The 26,458-nt window shown below is 44.5% G+C and overlaps 1 protein-coding gene across 2 annotated transcripts in view; it reads left to right on the forward strand.

Annotated features, from left to right (window-relative positions):
* The window catches only part of UBE2V2 (ubiquitin conjugating enzyme E2 V2), a 33,191-nt gene extending 9,912 nt beyond the window's left edge, over nucleotides 1–23,279 (forward strand). Inside the window, exons 2-4 of one of the 2 annotated variants that reach the window (XM_069731309.1) lie at nucleotides 8,170–8,315; nucleotides 12,050–12,175; nucleotides 17,210–23,279. In XM_069731309.1, the coding sequence (XP_069587410.1) occupies nucleotides 8,170–8,315; nucleotides 12,050–12,175; nucleotides 17,210–17,356 (419 nt within the window). In that variant the 3' untranslated portion in view covers nucleotides 17,357–23,279. Of the gene's footprint in view, nucleotides 1–8,138; nucleotides 8,316–12,049; nucleotides 12,176–17,209 lie in introns of those variants that run through there. The other variant, XM_069731308.1, reaches the window with a different exon arrangement.
* Nucleotides 23,280–26,458: the final 3,179 nt, after the last annotated feature.

A 26,458-nucleotide genomic window follows, 5' to 3' on the forward strand; every position in this document is an offset into this window, starting at 1 on the left:
TGATAGAGAGCGAAAGTGGGCTTTGGCTACTTTGAGTATGTCTGTGGCTGTGTTCATTAGGGATCTTTACCTTGTACCCCCTTGATGGTTGAGATACGCCACTACTGTTGTGTTGTCTGCCTGGACTCTTACATGTGAATCCTGCAGAGATGGAAGCAACCTGAGTAAGGCCTTCTTTACTGCCGTGAGCTCTTTCCAATTTGAGGACTCTTGAGCCTCTAAGAGAGACCATTGCCCTTGAGTCCAAACATCTCCTATATGAGCTCCCCAACCTATTGGACTGGCATCGGTTGTGACCATGTTGTCTGGTACTATACTCCAGCGTACTCCTTTTTCTAAATGTCTCCTGTTTAACCACCATCTCAGACTGTGTAGAGTGGCGGTGCACAGCCTGAGTCTTCCGCCTAATTGCCCTTGAAGACTCCTCTCTGCATCCAAGACTTGGGCCTGCAACACCCGAGTGTGGAATTGAGCCCACTGGACGGCTGGTATGCAAGACGTTAGGGATCCCAGAAGGGACATAGCGTCTCTCAAAGTCAGATCTGGCTTCCTTGTTACCGTACTGACTTTGTGCACAATCCTCTGCTTTTTGTCTTCTGGAAGGAAACATTGTTGCTCTTCCGAATCTAGCAGAATACCCAGGAAGGTCTGAGTTGTTGACGGTTCCAATCTTGATTTTTCCATATTGACTATCCACCCCAAGTCCTGTAAGGAAGATACATGATTTAGGCGAGTACTACACTGAAAAAACGAATTTCCCACTACCAGGAAGTCATCCAAGTAGGGTACAATTAATGTATCCTGTTCTCTGACATGGGCCATTACTTCCGCCATGACTTTAGTAAACACCCTCGGTGCCATAGATAGACCAAATGGCATTGCAGTAAACTGAAAGTGTCTGACCTGGTCGTTTAAACGCACCGCCATTCTGAGGAATTGTTGATGATCCTGGTGAATGGGCAGATGGTAATACGCATCTTTTAAATCCAGGACTGTCATATAACATCTGGGAAAAAGAAGTTTAGTCGCCGTTTTAATAGATTCCATCTTAAAGGCATGATACTCTAGATGTTTGTTCAATCTCCGTAAATTTATGATGGTTCGAAAGGATCCATTTGGCTTGGAGATTAAAAATAAAGGGGAATAGAACCCTTTCCCCTGCTGATGTTTTGGAACCTCCACTATAACTTCCTTCCGTCTTAACATATGGACCTCTTTTTCAAGGGCCTTTTGTTGGTCTAAGGAATCGGGCAGTCAAGATATAAAAATCAGAAGGTTTTTCCCGAAACTCTAATTTTAACGCTGAATCAATTATACCTAAAACCCAATTACTCGCAGTTATTTTAGCCCACTGCGCATAGAAATATTTTAACCTGCCCCCTACTGGAAGATCTTTACTAGCGATAATTTCTTCTTCTTCTTGAGGAAGATGATGAGGCATTAAAGTCCGAACCTTTCTTTTTCGGGTCTGTTGGTTCCCAGTCTCGGTTGTGGTTAGGTCTTCGGTATTGGAAGCGTCTCCTGAAGGTATTCCTAAAGGTAGGATTGAAAGCTTTAGGAAAACCTTTCTTCCTATCTTCAGCCTTAGCTAGGATATCATCCAATACTGGGCCAAACAGGTACTCACCCCTACACGGTTTTGTACACAGCTTAGCTCTCGCCAGGGCATCTCCTTTCCAGTTCTTAAGCCATAAAGGCCCCTTCACATTAAGCGACGCTGCAGCGATACCGACAACGATCCGGATCGCTGCAGCGTCGCTGTTTGGTCGCTGGAGAGCTGTCACACAGACAGCTCTCCAGCGACCAACGATCCCGAAGTCCCCGGGTAACCAGGGTAAACATCGGGTTACTAAGCGCAGGGCCGCGCTTAGTAACCCGATGTTTACCCTGGTTACCAGCGTAAAAGTAAAAAAAACAAACGGTACATACTTACCTACCGCTGTCTGTCCCCGGCGCTGTGCTCTGCACTCCTCCTGCACTGGCTGTAAGCGCAGCGGCCGGAAAGCAGAGCAGTGACGTCACCGCTCTTCTTTCCGGCTGACCGACGCTCACAGCCAGTACAGGAGGAGTGCAGAGCACAGCGCCAGGGACAGACAGCGGTAGGTAAGTATGTACTGTTTGTTTTTTTTTACTTTTACGCTGGTAACCAGGGTAAACATCGGGTTACTAAGCGCGGCCCTGCGCTTAGTTACCCGATGTTTACCCTGGTTACCAGTGAAGACATCGCTGGATCGGTGTCGCACACGCTGATCCAGCGATGTCCACGGGAGATCCAGCGACGAAATAAAGTTCTGGACTTTGTTCAGCGACCAACGATCTCCCAGCAGGGGCCTGATCGTTGGTCGCTGTCACACATAGCGATTTCCTTAACGATATCGTTGCTACGTCACCAAAAGCAACGATATCGTTAACGAAATCGTTATGTGTGAAGGTACCTTAAGGCTCGGCAAGCAGCGTTTGAGAGGCCTGCTGATCTTGCCGCCAATTTTAAAGAATCCACCGATGCATCCGCTAAATACGACACCCCTTCCCGTATTTGCGAAAGGGAGTCCAGCATCTTGTCTCTGGGCACCTTGGATTTTAGCTGTTCCTCCAGCTGAGATATCCACACCATGACGGATCTAGCCGTACACGTGCTAGAGATGGCAGGTTTGAACGCTCCTGCAGATGACTCCCATACTTTTTTCAAATACATATCCGCCTTCCTATCTGACGGATCTTTCAGAAGGCCCACATCCTCCAGCGGCAAAGCACCGGCTTTAGACGTAGAAGCCACCACTGCATCCACTTTTGGAACTTTCATCCATTCTGCCAGATCATTGTCGTCAAAGGGATATCTCCTCTTGGCTGATGACGGCAGGAAACCTTTATCCTGCTTATCCCATTCCCGCTTTATAAGGGACTTAACTGTATCCACAACCGGGAATGCCTTACGACTCCTCTGGCACAAGCCCGCAAACATTATGTCCATGTTCTCCACCGAGAAACAAGGCTTTCCCTCTTCATCTGAGGAGGATGGAGATGAGGAGCGGGAACATTCCCCTTCTTGCAGGGACAGACTAGATCCTGGAGATAAGTCCCTGCTCGACCTTTCCTGGCGGCTGTCTCTAAGGGAATAACTTATTTCCTCCCTGATGACCGCTCTAAGGTCTGATGACCGAAGGGGAGCTTCCTCTTCTAAGGTCTGACAGATGCAAGCCTGACAAAGCCTCTTGGTATAACTGTCAGGCATTGGAGTCATGCATAGAGCACATTGCTTGTGCTTAGATTTAGCTGTTTTTTTCCCCCTAAAACAAAGCACAAATAACAGACCATATCAGCACCAGGTGTTTAGTTAACACTCACCATTAAGGCTGACTCTGTGAATACCGGTTCTGGAGGAGTGGGATCCAAATGTGACGCTGGGGCGCTCGCACGCTGCTGCCCCCGTACCACGCTGCTGCTGCTTCTCCTTGAGCGGTCGCTACCGCTCTTACTGCGCTGCTCCTCTCCATGAGGGTGCTCGGCGTCCCCTACTGAGGACATGGCTGCACACCTCATTGCATAGGCGCCGCTCTTTTACAGCGCTGCAGCGCTCCTCCCCCGGCTTACCCCGGAAGTGTATTAACTACTTCCGGGTTCACCAGCGCCGGTGTGGATGCTGCACACCGCGCTGAACTGCGGACCAGGACGGCACTGCCCGTCTCCTGGGACGCGCTCCACATGGCCAGACGAGGGGGGGTCTGCGCGTAGGACACCCCCGACGCTGCTTCCGAGCCCCCGATTCTGCCGTTCTTTAAAGATACCGCGCAGAGGCATGGAGGCCCGGGTAAGACTGCTGCTGCAGGCTCCCGCCGTCCGAACAGGAACCCAAACTGGAGTGATGAGGGGGACCGCCCCTTTAAATCCTGTAGGTTCCTGTCCGGAAGGTGGGCGGATCCCCTCTCTCGTAGGGGTGCTGTCGTGGCGATAGGAAAAAATATATACAGGTGCCTTTCACAAAATTAGAATAATATCCAAAAGTTAATTTATTTCGGTTCTTCAATACAAAAAGTGAAACTCATATATTACATAGTCATTACCAACAGAGTGATCTATTTCAGGTGTCTATTTCTGTTAATGTTGATGATTATGGCTTACAGCCAATGAAAACCCAAAAATCATTATTTCAGTAAATTAGAATACTTTATAATACCAGCTTGAAAAATGATTTTAAAATACGGAATGTTGGCCTACTGAAATGTATGTTCAGTAAATGCACTCGATACTTTGGCATCAATTACTGCATCAATGTGGCGTGGCATGGAGGCGATCAGTCTGTGGCACTGCTGAGGTGTTATGGAAGCCCAGATTGCTTTGATAGCAGCCTTCAGTTCGTCTGCATTGTTGCGTCTGGTGTCGCTCATCTTCATCTTGACAATATCCCCTAGATTATGGGGTTAAGCTCAGGCGAGTTTGCTGGCCAATCAGGCACAGTGATACTGTTGTTTTTAAATCAGGTATTGGTACTTTTGGCAGTGTGGACAGGTGCCAGGTCCTGCTGGAGAATGAAATTTCCATCTCCAAAAAGCTTGTTGGCAGAGGGAAGCATGAAGTGCTCTAAAATTTCCTGGTAGACAGCTGCGCTGACTTTGGTTTTGATAAAAACACAGTGGACCTACACCAGCAGATGACATGGCTCCCCAAACCATCACTGATTGTGGAAACTTCACACTAGACCTCAAGCAGCTTGGATTGTGTGCAGCTCCACTCTTCCTCCAGACTCTGGGACCTTGATTTCCAAGGTCTAGACATAGACATCTATCTCTACACCGCTATATATACACCTATATACACTGCAAACTATACACCGATGTACACAGATCTGTATACAAAGTTATATACATCTATTTACACAAACAGATTGGTATACCAATCTGTTTGTACAGTCAGTCATATACATCTATATACCCATACCTCTCGCTGTGTCTCTTTATATATAGACATCTATTTTCCATCTCTTTATTTCAACCATACGGCAGCAGATACAGCTGTGTGAAAAGTGTTTGCCCCTTCCTGATTTCCTACTTGTTTGCATTTTTGCCACACTTAAAGTGAACCCGGCAGCAGGATTTTGTTCAGTAAACTTGCATGCGCAAGTACCATTTTGCTTCATTTTTTTTAAATATGTTTAAAATGTAAATTCACTGTGGTTTATCATTTCTTTGGGATGATGAGTTCAAATTCTCTAGCCACAACCAGGCCAGAAAACATCTTGATTATCCCTAAAGGTACCGTCACATTGAGCGACGCTGCAGCGTCAGACAGAAAGCTCTCCAGCGACCAACTATGCGAAGTCCCCTGGTAACCAGGGTAAACATCGGGTTACTAAGCGCAGGGCCGCACTTAGTAAACCGATGTTTACCCTGGTTACCAGTGTAAATGTGTAAAAAAAAAAAAAAAAAAAAAAAACACTACATACTTACATTCCGGTGTCTGTCCCCCGGCTCTATGCTTCCTGCACTGACTGTGAGCGCCGACCGGCCGTAAAGCAGAGCGGTGACGTCACCGCTGTGCTTTACGGCCGGCCGGCGCTGACAGTGCAGGGAAGCAGAGCGCCGGGGGACAGACAACGGAATGTAAATATGTAGTGTTTGGTTTTTTTTACATTTACACTGGTAACCAGGGTAAACATCGGGTTACCAAGCGCGGCCCTGCGCTTAGTAACCCGATGTTTACCCTGGTTACCAGTGAAGACATCGCTGAATCGGCGTCACACACACCGATTCAGGGATGTCTGCGGGAGGTCCAGCGACAAAATAAAGTTCTGGCTTTTCTGCTCCGACCAGCGATGTCACAGCAGGATCTAGATCGCTGCTGCGTGTCAAACACGATATCGCTATCCAGGACGCTGCAACGTCACGGATCGCTAGCGATATCGTTGTTAAATTGTTCACTGTGAAGGTACCTTAAGACTTTTGGGAGAATACTCTGTGGACTTGCGAGACAAAAGTTGAACTTTTTGGAAGGTGTATGTCGCATTACATCTGGCGTAGAAGTAACAAAGCATTTCAGAAAAGGAACATCATACCAACAGTAAACTATGGTGGTGTTGGTGTGATGGCCTGGATCTCTTTTGCTGCTTCTGAACCTGGATAACTTGCTGTGGTAAATGGAAAAATGAATTCTGCTGTCTACTAAAAAATCCTGAAGGAGAATGCTCGGCCATCTGTTTGATCTCAACCTGAAGCGCACTTGGGTTTTGCAGCAGGACAATGATCAAGTCCACCTCTGAATAGCTTATGAAACACAAAATTAAGACTTTGGAGCAGCCTAGTCAAAGTCCTGACCTTAATCCGATTGAGAAGCTGTGGTATGACCTTAAAAAGGCGGTTCACACTCAGAAACCCTCCAATGTGGCTGAATTACAACAAATCTGCAAAGATGAGTGGGTCAAAATTCATGCAGAGCATTGTAGAAGACTAATTGCCAGTTGTTTCTGCTAAGGGTGGCCCAACCAGTTATTAGGTGTAGGGGACAAGCACTTTTTTTACACCACTCTGTGTGACAGCACTAGGCTTTGTCATCCTCCTTTTGGCTGTTGTGTGAATGGATTTGCTCATCTCTAGTTCACATACATTGTGTCAGGAAGGCAAAGAATCAGATTTTATTAGACTTTTTATAGACTGGGTCCATAATCTTCTATTTGGCCGGTTGCACACGTCCTGATATTTCTGGTACCGGAAAAAACTGTACTGGATATATCTGTATTAGATGGTGGCCCGATTCTAACGCATCGGGTATTCTAGAATATGCATGTCCACGTAGTGTATTGCCCAGCCACGTAGTCTATTGCCCAGCCACATATGTCACAGGTTGAGAAAAAAAAACAAACATATACTCGCCTTCCGAGGGCCACTTGTTGTAATTCGATCACATGACCGTGACGTCATGGCAGGTCGTTCTTGTGCAGGGCCTGTGATGACGTCGCGGTCACATGACCGTGATGTCATGGCAGGTCCTTCTCCCATATCACCGGAAGCTGCCGCTTGCATGGAGCGGTCACAGGAGCGTAGCCAGGAGCAGGAAAGGCTGCGGAAGGTGAGTATATAATGATTTGTTGTTTTTTTTTTTTGTTTTTTTTTGATTATTTTTAACATTAGATCTTTTTACTATTGACGCTGCATAGGCAGCATCAATAGTAAAAACTTAGTCACACAGGGTTAATAGCGGCGGTAACGGTGTGAGTTACCCGCGGCATAACACGGTCCGTTACCGCTGGCATTAACCCTGTGTGAGCGGTGACTGTGGGGAGTATGGAGCGGGCGCCGACTGCAGGGGAGTAGGGAGGGACTAATCGGACTGTGGCCGTCGCTGATTGGTCGCGGCAGCCATGACTGGTAGCTGGCGAGACCAATCAGCGACTTGGATTCCATGACAGACAGAGGCCGCGACCAATGAATATCCGTGACAGACGGAAGTGACCCTTAGACAATTATATAGTACAGTAGATGTGTAATACTTGCGGCACATATGTGGCAACCATGTGCCACATCAGTACCACACGTATTGGCGCCTGGGAAGCAGAGGTACAGTAAGCTGAAGATGGCTCTCCTCATTCTCCCTGGCTCTGCCTGCGAGAGCAGGCGGAGGCTGATAGGACTACTACTCCCATAAGAGTATACCCGCTGCCGCTAATAACAGAGCAGGCAGCGGCTGATGTGCTGGCTGGTTATCAAAATGACTTGTGAGTAGCTGCACAGGAGAGCAGATCTGGATGTGTTTATACTGGCGGTGGGGGATAAATATGGTAATCTGGAGATTGGATGATGCTGCCAGTCGGAAGGGTGCTTGATGCTGGGTGTGGCTGGAGTGCTTGATATAAGCATATGGGATGGGTGTAAACGGATAAGCCCTGGATGTCTATGTACTGCCTATGATTAAGGGGGCACAAAATTTGTGTGTGGTTTCAGTGGGAAGCTTTGGCTGTCATTATTCCGGTAATGGATCACAAAATCTCTGAGAGCTGAATGTGGCTCGCTAGATAAGAACGGTTGTGGACCACTGTTGGGGAACAATGAACAGTGTGTGTCAACTGGGGAAAGGGAGTTATCCAGGTACATCCTGAGTTTTTCAGGCATTTTGGCAACAAAATGAACCACTGTGTATCGAAAATGCTGATGTCTGACCTCCTCTCCTTTTATATGACAGTGACCGTTCCTCGTAATTTCCAACTACTGGAAGAACTTGAAGAAGGGCAAAAAGGAGTTGGCGATGGTACAGTTAGTTGGGGCCTTGAAAGTGATGATGATATGACTCTTGCTAGATGGACTGGAATGATAATCGGGCCTCCGCGGGTGAGTTGCTTTCAGATTTCTGTAGCAGTATACACACACCACAAAATGTGTCAAGGAGAATCAGTCTTGGAAACATAATGACCTACTAGCTTAAAGGAATCTGTCATATCCCAAAATACTATTAACTTGGAGATATAGGGTTAATCAGCAGGTTAATAGAGTTCTAAAGCTTCCTGACTGCTGCACTGAAAGCCCAGCTACTGGGAGAAAGTGAACTTTATTCCTCCCAGCATCCTCTTGCTTTTAGTCATGAAGTTGTGCCTGTGTGGCTTCAGTCATTGCTCGGTACACAGTGAGCTGCAGCTGTAACCATGCAGCGGCACTGACTGACAGCCGGATGTGTGCTTCCTTGACAGGCGGATCTGCACTGGTGCACTGCTGAGCCGGCTGTCAGTGCCGGATTGTGGTTACAGCAGCCACTCCCTGTATTCTAAGCGACAATTGAAGCCACACTGGCCGCTCCTCTATGACTCAAAGCCAGAAGCTGCTGGGAGGAATAAAGTACATTTCTTCCCAGTAGCCGGGCTTTCACCGCGGCGGCCGGACTGCTTCAGAACGCTGTTAAACAGCAGACTGACTCTGTTTTATTATTTTCCCTGCCTTCTTCCTAGACTTGTTTTTTGCGAGTCAAGTTGTACTTTTGAATGACGCCATTAATTTTATCATGTGGTGCACTAGAAAGCAGGGAAAAATTCCGAACATGTTGAAATAAAAGTGGAATTCCACAATTGTTTTTTTGGATTTTTATTTACTAAGTTCCCTATATGGTAAAACTCGCCTGACAATATTCTTCAGGTCGGAACGAATATGCAGATAACAAATATGCCTTTTTTAAATTTAATTTTAAGTGGTGAAAAAAAAATTCAGAAATTTTGTAAGGAAAAAGAAATTTACGTTTATCACCATTTTACAAGACCTGCTGTAACACTTCCACTTTTCGGGATATGGGGCCGTGTGACGGCTTATTTTTTGCGCACTGGGCAGACTTTTACTGATACCATTTTGAGCTAGATACAATGTTTTTATTGCCTTTTCTTACATTTTATTGCAATGTTGCTGCAGCCATAAAATTATAATTCTGGCTTTTTGATTTTTTTTTTTTCTCATTACACCGTTTACCGATCGGATTAATTTATTTTATATTTTGATCGGACTTTTACAAACAGTGATATGAAATACATATTTTTTTAATTACTTTATTTTTAATGGGTAAAAGATGATGATTTGAACGTTTGTAGTTTTTTTTTGTTTAAAAAGTGGGGGGAAAAGTTTTTTTTTTTTTAATGTATTTAATAGTCCCCTTGAAGGGGGACTTGAAGCTGCGATTGTCCGATTGCTTGTGCATTTACATTGCTATTTATAGCTAAAATCACAATCTACTATGAATGCCCGCCACAGATCCGGCTTTCACAGGAGGATTGTAATAACAAGCATGAGGGTCATCAGTAGACCCCCAGCTGTTATGGCAACCCATTGCGCCCCCCCACTAACGTCACAGGCGTGCCGTTGGGTGCATGTAATGACGCACCCCCTGCCGATGCATTTTAAATGAGATTGACAGTGGGATATATCGTGTTAACAACCCGCGGGCAGAGCTCCGATCCACCCACGGCTGTTAAAGGCACATGATGACTGATTAAATCAGCCAACATGTGCTGAGAAAAATGCAGGTTCGGCTTGCAAGCTTACATCCTAGCCAAGGACACGACTTTTGACGTACAAGTGCATCATAGGTCGTGAAAAGGGTAATGTGGATGCTTCCGGCGATCAACTCCATCTAACAAGCTGCTAAGAGAATTCTCATACTTATGGCTGTAGGAACGGAGTCTGCAGGAATACAGTGTAGTATTTAAAGGTGTTCTCCTGGGACGCACAGTTTAGGGGGCAGCTTATTGATTGGCTGGGGTCCGACCAATGGGATCTGGACTGATTGGCAGAATGGGGAACTCCTATCCTCATTAGAATGGAGTAGCAGTGCACATGTCCGACTTCTGCACCATCCATTGTCTATGGGTCTGCGGGTACAAAGCTGAGGGCAGCCCATAGGTAATGAATGGAGCAGGGCTGAAATTTCCCCATTCTGTCGATATCAGTGTGGGTCCCAGCAGGCGGACCTCATCAATCAACAAGTTATCAACCTATTCAGTGGATAGGAAATAACTTCTCTTCACTGTGGAACCCCTTTAACTATTTTAAAGAGATTCTGTCAGGACTGTCGAAACCAAGCACATGAACTCGGTACAACCTTGGCCTGGCCAAAAAGTACAGTGCAGAGCACTTTTCTGCCTACATATTTTCCACTTACCTCCTTCAGAGCTGTCAATCAAGGAAGTCAGTGGTAGATAAAAATCTGCAAATAAAGTAGGTGGTAAGACGCTCTGTACTGGTTGACCAATGCCGAGGGTGCACTGCGCGCCTCTGCTTGGTTTGAACAGTCATTTTGTGCTGAGACTCCTGTAATGTTATTAATAAAAGTTATGTATTAGGATTAGCACTGTTACATTGATCTGCACTTTGGTGTAGAGCTGGAATAGGGGAACTGTTTGCCTCTGTAGCAAAGTGTGAACTAAGGCCTCTTTCACGCTCCGTTTTTTACAATCAGTCACAATCCGTCAAAATGTTGAAAAGACGGATCCTGTGCAGATTGTAAAAAACGGGTGCACTGGGTCCGTTTTTTTTTTACGGATCCGTCGAGGCAGTTGTTGCCAGAATTGGCTATGTGCATACGTTGTGTATGCGTCTTCGCCACATTTTTCCGCTGTGAAAACGCATACACAATAAAACGCATGTTAAAAATAAAATATTGTGATATTCTTACCTTCCGGCGTCCCCCGCAGCCTTCCCGATGCTCGCGGCAGCTCCCATTCTCAGTAATGCCTCGCGAGACAATGACCTGTGATGATGTAGGGGTCTCGCGAGACCGCTATGTCATCGGGTCATTTCGCAAGGCATCACTGGGAACGGGAGCTGCCAGCAACATCGCAAGCATCGGGAATGCTGCGGGGGACGCCGGAAGGTAAGCATATCACAATTTTTTTTTTTAAATTATTTTTAACATTATATCGTTTTACTATTGATGCTGCCTATGCAGTAAAAAGAGTGAGTGATAATTTCCCTGACTGGAAATTCTTCCGCGCATGCTCAGTTTCAAAAGACGGCATCCGTCGCTGGATTCCTGCTTTTGACGGTCAGCGCTGTTCCTGCGTCCATAGGCTTCCATTATAGCCAACGACGGACAGAGCTGGATCCGTCGCTGAACAATTTTTCCGACGTACACAAAAAAACGTTTCCATGTGCGTTGTCTCCGCCCAACGGACAGTGATTTTAGGACGGATGAAACAGAAGGCCACTCGTCACAATCCGTCGCTAATACAAGTCTATAAGAAAAAAACTGATCCAGCAGAAACATTTGCTGCGTCCGTTTTTCACAAAACGACGCATTGTGATGGAAAAAGAAAGACGGAAGTGTGAAAGAGGCCTTAGACGTAATAAGTCTTATATCAGCTGCACACTGCCCACAGGAGAGGTCAGCCCGCTATCTGTCCTGCGCGCCCCCCATCGCCATTCTGCCAGGGTGGGTGCTAGAAAAAGCGCAGCTGCTTCTATCTGACGACTGCTCGCTCCCAATCCCCAGCAGGGTCTTATTCACATCCGGTTACTGTTTCCCAAGGTTATTTTGCCGATGTTATTGTCATACTGTGTTGATCAGTTTATTCATTTTATTTATTTTCTAGACAAATTATGAAAATAGAATATACAGCTTGAAAATAGAATGTGGACCCAAATATCCCGAAGCCCCTCCGACAGTTAGATTTGAAACAAAAATAAACATGAATGGTGTAAATAGCTCCAATGGTATGGTAAGTACTCACACTGTGAGTCTAGGAGGAGGATGGATCTGTTACACTTATGTCCTATATATGTGAAATATGCAGGTGGCACCTGTGGAAGCGCCTCCTTCTCCAGAATAGGGTTCTGCCTCATGCACCTGTACATGGAAGCACATCGCTCTCTCCATTCACTTGTATGGGGATGACATAAATATCCTAGCCTGCTTGGTGACTATTCTGAGGACTCCCATAGAGCTGTGCATGCACGACTGCCGCTCCATACACAGCGGCATGAGACGGCTCTGTGCTCGAAAAAGGTGCAGGCCCTAGAGGTGAGCTCCGTACCTGTCATACATGTAGGTTCTGTACATACGCCATCAGTGATTTAGATGGAAGACCCCTTTACGTTTTAAAGCTAGTATCTACAATTAATATTAGTAAATTTCGAGATTTTACCGATTATGGCCGTATAATACAGGCGACGACGATCGCATCACAGTGCACAGACTGGCCGGCAGCTCTCCCGACCCCGAGCATGACAGCTACATAGAAGTACGTGCAGTCACACTCGGGTTAGGAGAGCCGTCGGCCAGTCCGAGCTCTGCGATGTGATCGTCATCCATGTTACATGGCCGTCTGCGCACTAAAGCTAATTTCAGTCCTCTGGTGGTTTTTTGTCCAGTAAAGACAGGCTTGTTTGAACTCGGACGACATTTGTCTGAAAAGAGGGATGTACAAATGTCCAGTTTGTGAGGGCAAGCAGCTGTATTTGTCCTGGCAAAACTCAAAATACAGTGAGGAACAAAGCTGTTGTAACTCTTTTGGTTGGCGTATGTGGTTGAAACTATGGGCACGTGTGCTGGTCTATGGCCACATGCAGTGCGTTTCTGAAGGTAGGTAGCGGTTTATCGTGGGACTGATGACTTTGGCCATATATTGCAGCTGAAGTTTTTAGTCCCCAGTCTTATTTTATTAAAGAGGTTGTCCAGTACTCGGACATTCCCTTCTCAATCTGTTTCCCTTTTGTAAAATAACTCCTGTACTCATCACCGGCACCGTTCCAGTGCTGTTAGTACTGGCTATCCCAGGGATTGTGTGACATTGTCACGCGATCCCGGCAGACAATCAGTGTTGGCTGCACTCTCCCCGGATGTGGACTTATCACATTCATCTGGAGGAAATAAGATGACAGCAACACTCATTTCCTCTGTATGTATCTGATTTCTACTAAAGCAGGGAGAGTGAAGCCAGCGCTGATTGGCTGCAGGGATTATGTAACATGACAATGTCACGCGATCTATAGAACCAGTGCTGACACCGCTAGAACGGGGCCCGCACCAGAGGTGAGTAAAGGTGTTCTTTTACATGGGGAACAAACGGATTAAGAGGGGATTGTCTGAATAATGTACAATCCCTTGAAGTATTTGCAAAGTCACTTAACCTGAAAACTGCAGAAATGTTAAAATCAGAATATACAGAGAACTTATAAGTAACCTACCAGAAACTTTGACATCTCCAAACCATTTATATGGCTGTGAAGCTCTTTGACCCCTATGCAATTTTCCCTGTTTGCGCTTGTTTTTTCTTCCACCTCTTCTGAGAGCAATAACTTTATCATTTCTCCGGCGACATAGCCTTATGAGGGCATGTTTTTTTTTTTGTTTTTTTTTTGCGGGACAAGGTGTACTGACCGGCACGGAGGTCTTCAGCAGACACCGGCTGACATCACAAACCATTGGCGCCCCTTGGGCTGAGCTCTGTAAATGCTACTTTCACAGATTGATGGCAGCATTTAACAGGTTAACAGCAGCTAGCAGAGCTCTACTCCACTCGTGGCTGGTAGAGGTATATAGGAGGGAGCCTATACACCTCAATTACCTCAAGGTAATTCATCATATGTTGAAAAGGGGTTAAAAGATAAGCAAGTTGATCCTTTTATGACCCCAAAGCAATGCTTCAGCTGCGAGAAATCGAGTTAAGTTCTGTATTTTCTATGTCTGGAAGTGCATTGGTTCCGAACGATGCACTTCCGTCTCCTGTAGTATCAGAGCCGGCGACCTGTCAAGCAGCCAAAGGTGAATGGTGCTAGGCAGTGACAACAGCGCGAGGCTGAGGAGCTGTAAGTGCATCGTCACTCCCCAGTGCACTACCAGACACTGATATACCGATTTTCAAAACTTGATTTGTCCCTGCTGCAGCAGTGCTTTGGCATTATAAAAAAAATCAACTTGATGATCTTTCAATGGGCTACACAGTCATATTAATGGTTGGGGGGTGTAGAAGTTTCTGAGCGGTTCCTTTTGATATCTATTGGCTGATGTCCATTTCACGTAAACCAAAAAAAGGCCTAATTTTTCACTTTGCAACACCATCAGCCCAGCTTATTCCTTCCAAACATATGGAATCGAAGGCTGTTTCCTCCTTGTTTTTTTTTTTTCCCTACTATCATAGGTATACATTTGGGGTTTTGCCGTATGTATACCTGTGCTGTAAGGCCGGCATGTCTGCACTGTGGCGCTATACGTGGCCTGTGGTTTAACATAAAAAAACAAAAAAAACAAATACCAGCCCAGATTATTCTAAAAGACTACTGGTTTGTCATACAAGGCATACAGTATATACAAGGCTCTTTGGGTAAATTTGGCACGTTTTTTGGGGCATATATCTAATATAATTAAAAAATATGATCAGAAGCCCACACTGCAGTGTACGCTCACCGAAAAAAAACTCCCAATAATTTATTGCTACCTCCATGTTGTGCAGTGATTGTGTGATTACATTAAGCTGGCTCCATCTACAGTGGCATGTAAAAGTTTAGTTTAGTCAAAATTGCTGTTATTTTGAACAGTTAAGCAAGTATAAGATGAAATGATCTCTAAAAGTTAAAGGATGAAACATTTCCTTTGTATTTTTGGCAAAATAGAAATATATATATATATCTTTTACATTTAAAAAATTATAAAAAAAATAAAATGGGTCAATGCAAAAGGTTTGGAGGTTTGTGTGCTCAGATAACTTTGACCAAGGTTTCGGACGTTAATTAGCATATTTTTCGGACTATAGGACGCACCCCAAATTTTCAGAAGGAAAATAGGGAGAAACTTGTGTCAAATGGGGGTCCGTTTGACAGTCCGAGTTCAGCTTACCGGGGGGGGGGGGGGATCGGCAGCGCTGGTTGAGCGAGGTCACGGGGGTGTTCGGTGGTCCGGCGATATGACTCCCATTCCAGAGTGGTGTGACAGGTTCGGTGGTGCTAGTGGTGCGGCTGCTCCGCCGACACTTTCTGAAAGCCTGGAGCCCCCGCACATCCATTGCTGTGAGGCAGTGGCCTCTGGGAAATCCCACTCCAGGCTGGTTCGGCAGTGTTCAGTGGTGCGAGATCTCAATCTAAGCATGCGCCACCTCTGGCGGCCATTTTCCCTGAGGCCACCCACCGCAGCACTGGATGTGGGGGTGCCTCCATCCTATCACAAAATGCCGGCACAGCCCCCGCACCACAGAACACCGCCGAACCTGCCCCACCAGCCTTGGAAGGGAGTGCGATCATCGCCCTGTAGTGTCGGACCACTGCAGAATTTCCCAACTCCTGCTGCCGCCACACTACTTGTAATTATATTCCGACTATAAGACGTACCCTCATTTTCCCTCAAATTTTTTTGGGAAGAAAGTGCATCTTATAGTCCGAAAAATATGGTAACTTGTTAGGGTTATGGCTTGTTCACCATCACCGGTAGGAAAGGGCAGGTGATGCAAATTTCCCAGCTTTATAAAAACCCAGCCTCCTCTAACCGTGTGCCAAATAACAGCAGCCAAGGGTTCTTCTAAGCACCTGCCTAGCAACCGGAAAATGAAAATAATGGAGGCCTACAAAGCAGGAAAAGGCTATAAGAAGATAGCAAAGTGTTTTCAAGTTGCCCTTTTCTCAGTTCCAAATGCAATTAAGAAAGGTTTGGAAGACCAAGCAAACTTTCAGTGAGAGCTGCTCGTTGAGTTGCTAAAGAGGCAAGTCAGAACCCCCCTTGACTGCAAAACACCTTCAGAAAGATTTAGCAGACTCTGGAGTTGTGGTACGTTGTTCTACTGTTCAGAGACACCTGCACAAGTATGGCCTTCATGGAAGAGTCATCAGAAGAAAACCTCTCCTGCGTCCTCATTATAAAATTCCATGTAAGAAGTATGCAAAAGAATATCTAAACAAGCCTGATGCATTTTGGACCGATGCATCCTGTGGACCAATGAGGTTAATATAGAACTCTTTGGCCACAATGATCAAAGGTATGTGTGCAGAAAAAAGGGCACAGAATTTCAGGAAAACAACATCTCGGCGACCATTGAGCATGGGGGTGGATTAAATCATGCTTTAGGGTTATGTGGCATGGGGAACATTTCATGGGGAGGCTGAAGAATGGTTTCAGTGAAATCTCAACAAATTCTTGATGAAAGAATAACACCATCTGTAAAAAAAAACAACAACAAAAACTGAAGTTGAAAAGAGGATGTCTTCTACAAATGGGTAATGATCCCAAAAACACATCAAAATCCACAATATACTATCTCAAAAGCTGCTAGCTGAAGGTCTTACAATGGCCCTCGCAGTGCCCTGATCTGAACATCATTGAAAATCTGTGGCTAGACCCAAAATAACAGTGCATGCAAGACGACCCAGGAATCTCCCAGAACTGGAAGAATTTTCTAAGAATGAAAAATCTCTCAAGCAAGAATAGAAAGACTCTTGGCTGGCTACAAAAAGCATTTACAAGCTGTGATACATTCAAAATGGAGTGCTACTAGGTGCTAATCATTGAGGATGCCAACATTTTGCATCGGCCCATTTCCCTTTTTGTAATTTTTTAAATGTGAAAGATGAAAAATGTTTTTTCCTAAAATACAAAGATAATGTGTCATCTTTAACTTTAGGCCTTTTGGAGATCATTTCATCTTCAACTTACTTAACTGTTCACAATAATGGCAATTTTGGCCAGGGGTGCCCAGACTTTCACATGCCACTGTACACTAAAGAGGCAAAGTCCAAGTTTACAGTTTCCATTTCTTCTTTCCTTTTAGGTGGATTCCCGAAGCATACCTGTTTTAGCTAAATGGCAAAATTCATATAGCATTAAAGTTGTTCTTCAAGAACTTAGACGCATGATGATGTCCAAAGAAAATATGAAGCTCCCACAGCCTCCAGAAGGACAGACCTACAATAATTAATTGATGTGGGAATGTTTCCATACTTCCTCCCAGCCCCCGCCACGAATTTCTAAAAAGGCCTGCAATATGTATTGTTGCATGCCTCCTCTGCCTCTCCAGCTCAGAGAGGGAAAGCCCTTTTCAGCCCTTCCAACTATAAACTGGGCACAATTTGCACATGACTCCTCATTGTTGGCTTGGATGTCTCCTAGTGTTGACTCCCATTGGTCATGGACATATGATTTAACCCCCATACACCTGCACAAACGAAAAGATATACAGGAGTGTTGGGGTTCCAAATAAGTATTGTTTTCTGACATTGTGTTGCTTTATCATTGGGATGGACACATTCATGATATTTTTGTTTTCTTAAAGAGCAACATTAATTATTTTTTTACACCTTTGTTACAGGATTCCTTTCTCCGACATTTGCTGTGTGAAATTTGCATTTCTGTCAGATGCTCCTTAGCAACAGACTTTGTGTCCGCAGGTACTGTCATTAAAGGGGACCTGTCACCAGATCAAAAGTTACCAGTATCTGATCTTATTTTATTCCCGGTACTCCCCTGAATAATCAGTTCTTGTTTGTTTTACTTTTTTTTTCTCCAGAGATATAGGCGCCTTTTTATGTAGCGCTAATTTTATTAGCCTTTTTTTGAAGGGGCGTGGCTCACGGGATCCTTGGGGGTGTGTCTTTAGGCTGCTGTTGATCATTACCTGGTGAGCCACGCCCTCTTGTAGAGACCATAAAAATCAGGACTAAATAAAAAAAAAAGTCCCATAACTGTGGAACCGTAAGGCGGATTTAAATAGAAATAAAAATGGAATACTCGGGGGAGCAGCGGAGATAAAGCCAGTGCAAACACTGGCCACTATTAACCTGGTTGGTAAGCTGTGTGACGTCAGTAGCTATAGACCATCTTAAGGCCGTGTTCCTACATAGCGTAAGCACTGGTTTTATTTCTGGTTTTTTTTTTTTCTTGTTTTTTCAGAAAATTTGCTGCATTTAACAGCTCAAGCTAAATGGAAGGGATTTCATGAAATCTCCTGCCCAATGTATGTTTAACCTCATAAGGACTGGGCAATTTTTTTTTTTTTTTTGCTTTTATCTTCTCCTTTTCATCTTTCAAGATCCATAGGATATTTTTAATTCTTCTGCCGGCAGCCATATGAGACTTTTTATTTTGTTTTATAAGGTTGGTGGGGAGCAGAAGGGGTTTATTTTTGTGGCACTCACTGTGCCGTGAAAGTGACCTGGAAATACGATTCTCCAGGTCAGTACGATTACTGCGATATCACACTCGCATATTTTCATTTTTTATGTACATAATGAAAAAAAACCACTTTGTGTTGCCATTTTCAGAGACCCGTAACAATTTTAATTTTTCGGTCCAAGGAGTGTGAGGGCTTGTTTTTTTGCACAGCACCCTGACTTTTTTTTCTTTATTGATACAGTGTTTCGATCATTTATTATTTCTTTTTTTTTGTTGTTGTGGCATCCTAAAAAAACAACGCACTTCTAGTGTTGATGGGCCACTTGCTGTAAATGCCGCTGTCATTCAACGGGTGAGAGCTTAGCTCTACCCACGACTGCCGGGAGAGGGGCAGGCTCGGCTCCTGAGTCCGCTCCTTAGGGCGCAGACAGATGGCCGTATAACTCATCTGAGGATCACATCACAATCCTCGGACTGGCTGTCTGCCCTCCTGACCTGAGCGGGACCGCATGTATTTCTACGCAGCTGTCATGCTCGGGTCAGGAGAGCCGCTGGCCAGTCCGAGGATTGTGATGTGATCCTCGCATAAGTTATATGGCGGCCTGCCTGCACCCTTACACCACACACATATGGTGTTAATGATGCTGTTGAACTGTGCGGATTTTGGGTGTTTTTACCCCCATCAGTTTCTATGCATGGATAAATGTCAGAATCTCGGTGTTTGTGCATTTAAAAAAAAAGCACATAAAAAATGTGCAACGAAAAATGGGGGACATGTATGAAGCGCAGTTGTCAGGGCAGATTGCATATTTTGGTGCCGGCACCTGCAGAAAAAATGCAGCAGAAAAAAACGCAGTGTTTACGCTATGTGGGAACATGGCCCAAATGGTATTTCCATCTATGAACACCATTTTGCAGGGTTACATATAGATACAATCTACGTAGAGGGATAAATGCATTTATCTGTGCCAGAGTTACAATCTGCTGACTGTTACCGGAAACAGTCGGAAATTGTAACCGCTAAGGCTAGGTTCACATTGCGTTAGAGCAGTCCGTTCAGCGCATGCGTTAAACGGACTGCGTTAATGCAAGTGCCGAAAAAGATCGCGTTATGCTAGCGCAGATGGACCCCGAAACGATGCAGACTGCGTCCGAGGGTCCGTCACAGAATGACAGCACATCGTTAGCGCATGCCAATTATGGCATGCGTTGGCGATGCGCCCGATAATAGGGGTTACTGGCAGCGTTAACAGACTGCGTTACACCGCGTTATGCCACCATGTAACGCAGTTCGTCTAACGGACTGCCATAACGCAATGTGACTCCAGCCTTGGAGTTCCTTTGACGCAAATCATTTTCTGTTTCTTGCATCTGATGGGCATTGCCTGGTGTAAATGTAAAACTTCCCAGAATGTAAATCGCCAAGGCAAATTCTGACCTAAAGCCTGAAAAAGATGCTCAATAAAAATTTAAAAAAAAAAACACGCAAAATCAAAATGTTTTAAAGATTTTATTTTATTTTTTCATTAGCACAAGAAAGCCTATTGGTATTGGGCTAGACGTGAACTTCATTTCAGGAGGGAACCCACCGGGGGGGGGGGGAGGGGGGTGTCTGTCCACACCAGAAGGCAGTTGGTGGAAGCTCTGAAGAACAATCACAACCCCAGGAAACTCCAGTCGTACTTCTCGCTGACCTCAACCAAGCGGTCGAAAATAATGTTGGGATGAGGTCGGCCCTGTGCGTTTCCGGCTTGAGCTTTCTTTACGGTTCTAGACGACTTGCAGAAGAAGTGCCAAAAAAAATGACATGGACAAGACAAAAAGTAGGCATTGTACACATAGGGTATGAGGCGAGAGCTGGCGTGCACCAAATTCACCCCCTTAATCCAGGGAGACTTCTCACAATGCCTAATCTTGGTTCCAAAAGACAGCGGGTGACCAGGTGCTTGTCAGGATTTATTAAAGGGGTTGTTGACCTTTGGGGACAATTTTTTTTTTTTTTTTTTACTTAAATGCACGCATTAAGGCTGAAAAATCAATTTTGCAATAGGGTTTGATTCAATATTTTGCACTGTTTGCCTTTTATAACCTTTTTGTCAAACCATCTATTTCTGGCTGCAGAATGTTTTAAAGCACCTCTGCATAGTAGAAGAGTTATCCGCGATCGGGCAGCCGCTTGACTATGGAGCTAGACAAGGCAAAGACTGTTTACTACCGTATCTGCCTTTTCTGTCAGTGTACATAGTAAGGCTGTGTGCACACGTTGCTGATTTTTCACGTTTTTTCACGTTTTTCCCGATAAAAACGCTATAAAACCCCCCCAAAAAAACAGCATGCATTATGCATCCCATCATTTTGAATGAATTCTGCAATTTTTGTGCACATGATGCGTTTTTTTCACGGAAAAAAACGCATCGCGGTAAAAACGCAGCATGTTCATTAATTTTGCGGATTTCCCACTCTATAATGCATTGGGAAATGTCTGGAAAAATCCGCAAAAAAGCGCACCAAAAATGCACAAAAAAACGCATGCAGATTTCTTGCAGAAAATTTCAGGATTTTCTCAGGAAATTTCTGCAACAAATCCTGAACGTGTGCACATAGCCTAATAAGAGCTCATGGCACTTCCTCGTCCTGATGTTCCCTGTAACTAGAGCTGGTGTATTAGGGTGCGTGTCCACCGGCCAGATTACATCCGGATTAGCTGCGGATTGGATGCTGCGTACAACCACAGCAGTCAACCCGCAGCGTCCAGATGTTACCGCATAGTGGAGGGGATTTTATGAAATCCCGTCTCCACTCTGCATGCAAACACGCACCCGGCGGCCCTGCGTTAACGGACATGCGGTGCGTCTTTTTAGAACGCAGCATGTCTGTTTTCCTTGCGGCGACGCTCCGTATATAACACAGTCCTATGTATGGGGTGCTGCGATTCCGGATGTGTGCAATGAACACATCCGGAATCACTGCGCGTACAGAAGGGGATGGCGCTTTGGGCGGAGCGGATTTTCCGCTCCGTCCAAAGCGCCGACAATCCGGCCTGTGGACACTCACCCTTAGCCCAGTTACAGAAGAAATCAGATAAAAATAAAAGTATATGTTGAAATGCCCCCAATGGTCTTTTATGACCTAATGGTGGGCACAATATGTGAAACAATTGAAAAATAAAACTACGGCAGTTAAAAAAAAATTAAAAAAGCAGTTTCTCTCATTGCGTCTATCAATAAAAAAAAACATTGACGATATATAAAAACAATTGTTAGAAAAAGGAGAACAAATTTTAAAATATATTTTAGTCGTCCTTTGTGGTTATAAAAGTGAAAGGCAGATATAGTTCCTTTATTTCCTCACTGATGTTGTCTAATATTTTTTTTTTTTTTTTTAAAGTACGAAAAGATGCAAAAGTTAAATATGTCTCCTGGAGCCTCTATTGACCACCCCGGATTGAGGGCATAAATTTGGTGCATGCTACTCTTAAGGCTGCCGTCACACTATCAGTATGTGGTCAGTATTTTTCATCAGTATTTGTAAGCCAAAACCAGGAGTGGAACAATTAGAGGAAAAGTATAATAGAAACATATGCACCACTTCTGCATTTATCACCCACTCCTGGTTTTGGCTACAAATACTGATGTAAAATACTGACCAAATACTGCTAGTGTGACGGCAGCCTTATACTGTAATTTTTGCTTGGCCATATAATTAATTCTCTGTTCTTTTTGTCTAACCTTCCTTGTGTATTTTTTCTTTGACCCTATTCTGAAAGGGTTGTTAGGAGATTTCTGCTCTAAAGTCTGGATAATGGTGAATGCAGCCCTCTCGTAATACAAGATGTAGAATCATTTTTATGTGTAACCTTTAAAATGGTGTTCAGAGGTGGGATTCAGGTGAAGTAGGTGGTCCATCTCTGGGGACATTTCTTTTCCTTTAACTACTGTATTTTTGGCTAAAAAAAAATATTTTTTGGTGTGTATTAAAAATGTACCGTTTTGCTTTGATAGGCTCTTTGTTTCCGTGCACATTCAACTTGATGTGATCTGTGTTCGTGAATCATCTGAGAACCGCTCAGAAAAAGACAGATAAGAGTTAGGGTATGTTCACACTGAGCCTTTTTTGTGTTTTTTTTTTTTATGCTAATTTTCAGCTGCATGTCTGAGATTTCAGAAATCTCATGCACACACGTTTGTTTTTGGCCACCAGTGTTTTGCTTGTTTTTTTGGACATAGGGCATGTCACTTCTTTTAGCATTTTTCACACATTGAATTGAATGAAAAAAAATACGCAGCAAAAACCTGCATTTTTGCCGCAACTTCTTTCCTGCCAGGCACTCAGGTTTTTCTGCAGGGGAAAAAAAAAATGCAGCAAAAAACGCCCTGTGTGAACCTACCCTTAACTCTCTCCCATTAGACCATCAGAATGAGCTTGCTGACAGATTTTCAGTTAACCCATTCCGCAGCCAGCAGTAGACCGTGGAATAATGGGATAATAAAAACCAAATGGTGTTAAAGTTTTAATGAAACTCAATTATAAAATTATTTTTAGCCACAAATACATACATTTAGATAACAAAAACAAATTGTCACCAGACAACCCTTTTGAATGTTATGCAGGAATTGTTGACGTAAGGACAGTTCTCTTTCTCGCAGTACACATAGGCTTGTAATAATCATGCCTTTATGATCTGAATGTACTTATGAAATAAAATCCTCCTTGCTAGCGCCAGATCTTCACCCACCTGTCCGAAGAATGTTTCATTCAAAGCTAGTTGTACTCTCAGTCCTGTATCTCCGAAGACTTTCAGCCATGAAGAGCTGTGATTGTGGAAAGCTAGACGGCCAACTGTAGGCAGGGGAGACCCCTCCGCATTCCCTATGGGTCTGCCTATTAGAAACCAATAGTTTGAGACTGGATGGGCACATAAATTGTGCAGTTTTTTGACTAGTCTTGTAGCGACTTTTACAATCAGGCGAACTCATCATTTTATAGAAAGAATCATCAGTAATTATTGAGCTGGATGTGGAACATTTTAATTAAGTTTTTATTTCCTAAATTCTGATTCTTCCCTTATAAGTGTTTATATATACGGCCAAGTATAGAATATTATTTAAACGAGCACTCTTGTGTTTTTTTTTTTTTATTGCCCGGTAATGAGTGTGTGATAAGTGCATTCTTCCGTCTTCTGCCGTTTTCTGCGCTGCTCCGCTCCTCTCCTGCGTCATGTAGCCACAGCTCTTTCTCGCGGCCTCACACTGCAGACTGTTGATTCCTTTCCTAATCTAAGTCTACGAGCGCCTTGCTCCAAGTCTCCCAGACTTCCATGGAGAATCTGTGTGAGCGGATTGGTCACAATTGCGGAATGAGCACTGTAACAGCGCAGAAAACGGCAGACGACGGCGGCTGGTAAGTAATCTAATGCACAAACCTCCCTCGCATTACTGACCGGTAACAGGGGCTATGAATGAACCCCCGGAGTGCACCTTCTAATGTTATTGAGTTGAGCAGCATTATACTGTGGTATGGTTGACGTTTATTAGGACCGGATCATTAGCTACAAAGTGCAAATTATTGGAACCCACGTGGGGCATTTGCTAGTTAATACTGTGGGTAATTGCACTTTTAGCTATTGCACTTCTGCACACTGTCAGTAAATAAACCCTGTAATGTCATATTCATTTACAGGGGCTTAGAGATGAGCACGGCATGAATTCTCAACCTCCATATGTAAGGGACACATGCAGGGCAGATGCCGAGCTGGACATGTCTACGTCCCGGGTCTTAGGGCAACGTTGGCTTCCACTTGCCTCGAACTGTCCTGTGTATGTCACAAGAGAAAAGCATGAGGGTAGAGTAGTCACGTGGAGGTGAATATATATCGCACTTAGATGACGACCAATGCTATGTACATGGTGTTCGGCCAGGCGAGCGCTGTTGTAACGTCCGCTGGCTTTTTCAGACTAGGAAACTGTGGCGTGTCGGTGTTCACGGCCGACCTTGATCATGGCGTTTCCAATGGGTAACTCGGTAAAGCAGCTCCTGTTTGTTCCCTCGAACGGACGGCAAACATTTTGTTTACAGCCTTTATTCCAATAAACTGCATTCTTGTACAGCAGATATGTGAAAAAGGAGGCGGATAATGTGACCTGAGGCTGCAGCCAGTCTTACAATGTAAATAAAATCTTGAAAGTGATCAAAGACTTTTGTGCTTTTTTCTTTTTCTTTAAAGGGGCAAAACATTAAAGGCATTGTCTCATCACAACATATGTTCTATCAGGACTTTTGGACATCAAAAAGGGGGGGGGAAGGGACTCCTACTCAAGACCACCCCTTTATGAGCCAGAGGAAAGCATTGCCAATTAAGTAGCATTATTCTCCCCGGCACACACTGTCCGTGCATGAATTACATAATGGTCACTGAATACAGCTCAAAGGCTTGTCTAAGATGAGGCTGTCCCTTTAAATAGGTTGTATGTGTTTATGTGCGCGATTAAATGATGTAGAGACAAGCTGGCCATATACATGATGTTCGGGCTTTCCCTCCCGACGCCTCCATATATGTGAGCACTTGTTGAAAGCTCATTTCCAATGGGGAGAGGAGAACGCTGCAGGCAGACTACTCTGACACAGTAATAGTGCAGCAGGATATCTGTGTGCTAAAGCCTGTATAAAGGAAAAGCCGAAAGATGAGTAGAAGTGAATTTTACACTAGTCTGGATGGTGAAAAGAGTGTGGAGCCCCCAGAGCCGCTGTGAAAGGGAATGTAAGTAATGGATCTCTGATTCCTGTAGATTATAGTGCAGTTATTATTATTATTTATTTATATAGCACCATTGATTCCATGGTGCTGTAGATGAGAAAGGGTTACATACAAGTTACAGATATCACATCCAGTAAACAAACCAACAATGATAGACTGATACAGAGGGGTGAGGACCCTGCCCTTGCGGGCTTACATTCTACAGTTGTCTGAAGGTCTGCAGACACAGGTCTTGGCACACCGCAGACACACGAGCACAGAGCCAGTACAGCACTGCTTCTAGCGGAGAACTCTACAATCACATTTTTCATAGTGCACAATATATTCATACTTATTGATAATATACAGACTATCTTCCACTTTTGTGTCTTTTTTTCATCTCTATCTGCATCCAGCTTCACATTCCTGAATGGACTGTCTTCTCAGTGCAGCGGAGCCCTCCTCACTCCTGTGTGCTCCTGATAAGCCCAAGCTAATCTAGCTGTACAATTCACCTTATGCTTCTGTGCACTCTGCCCTTGTACAGTACCCTACCTGACCTATTTTATATTGTGCTATTTGAATCTGTATAGCTGTTATGTCATTGTCTTATTGTCTGTCAGAATTCAATTCTCTTACACGCCTCCACAATGGAGCTTTTAGTTACTAGACAATGTACAGCCATGTTTGTTGTATACTGCTTGAGAGATCCCTGATGTGACACTGCAAATGTTGCTCTGCTGATGCATATGGCAGAAGATTGTCTTCTGTGATATGCATCAACAGCATAATTTCCAGTTTCACAGAACTGGTCTCTCAGCAGATTTAAAGCCGAGTTATATTGATACAAATGAATCAGTACATGTGGACATTTTAAGACCACATTTTGATTTTGGGAATGCCTCTTTAAAGGGAATGAGTCAACAGAAAATGATCTATGCATATGCAGCATCAATAGTAAAAAATTGGTCACACAGGGTTAATAGCTGCGTAACCGGAGTGCGTTACACTACGCTCTGGTAATGCTGGCATTAACCCTGTGTGAGGGATGACTGGAGGGGAGTATGGCGCGGGAAGGAAAGAGCGGCCATATTGTCGCCGGACTGTGGCCGTCGCTGATTGGTCGTGGCAAAACGCCCATCAGCGACTTGGATTCCATGACAGACAGAGGCTGCG

This window comes from Ranitomeya imitator, chromosome 6 (genome assembly GCF_032444005.1).
Source record: "Ranitomeya imitator isolate aRanImi1 chromosome 6, aRanImi1.pri, whole genome shotgun sequence".
NCBI classification, from domain to species: domain Eukaryota; kingdom Metazoa; phylum Chordata; class Amphibia; order Anura; family Dendrobatidae; genus Ranitomeya; species Ranitomeya imitator.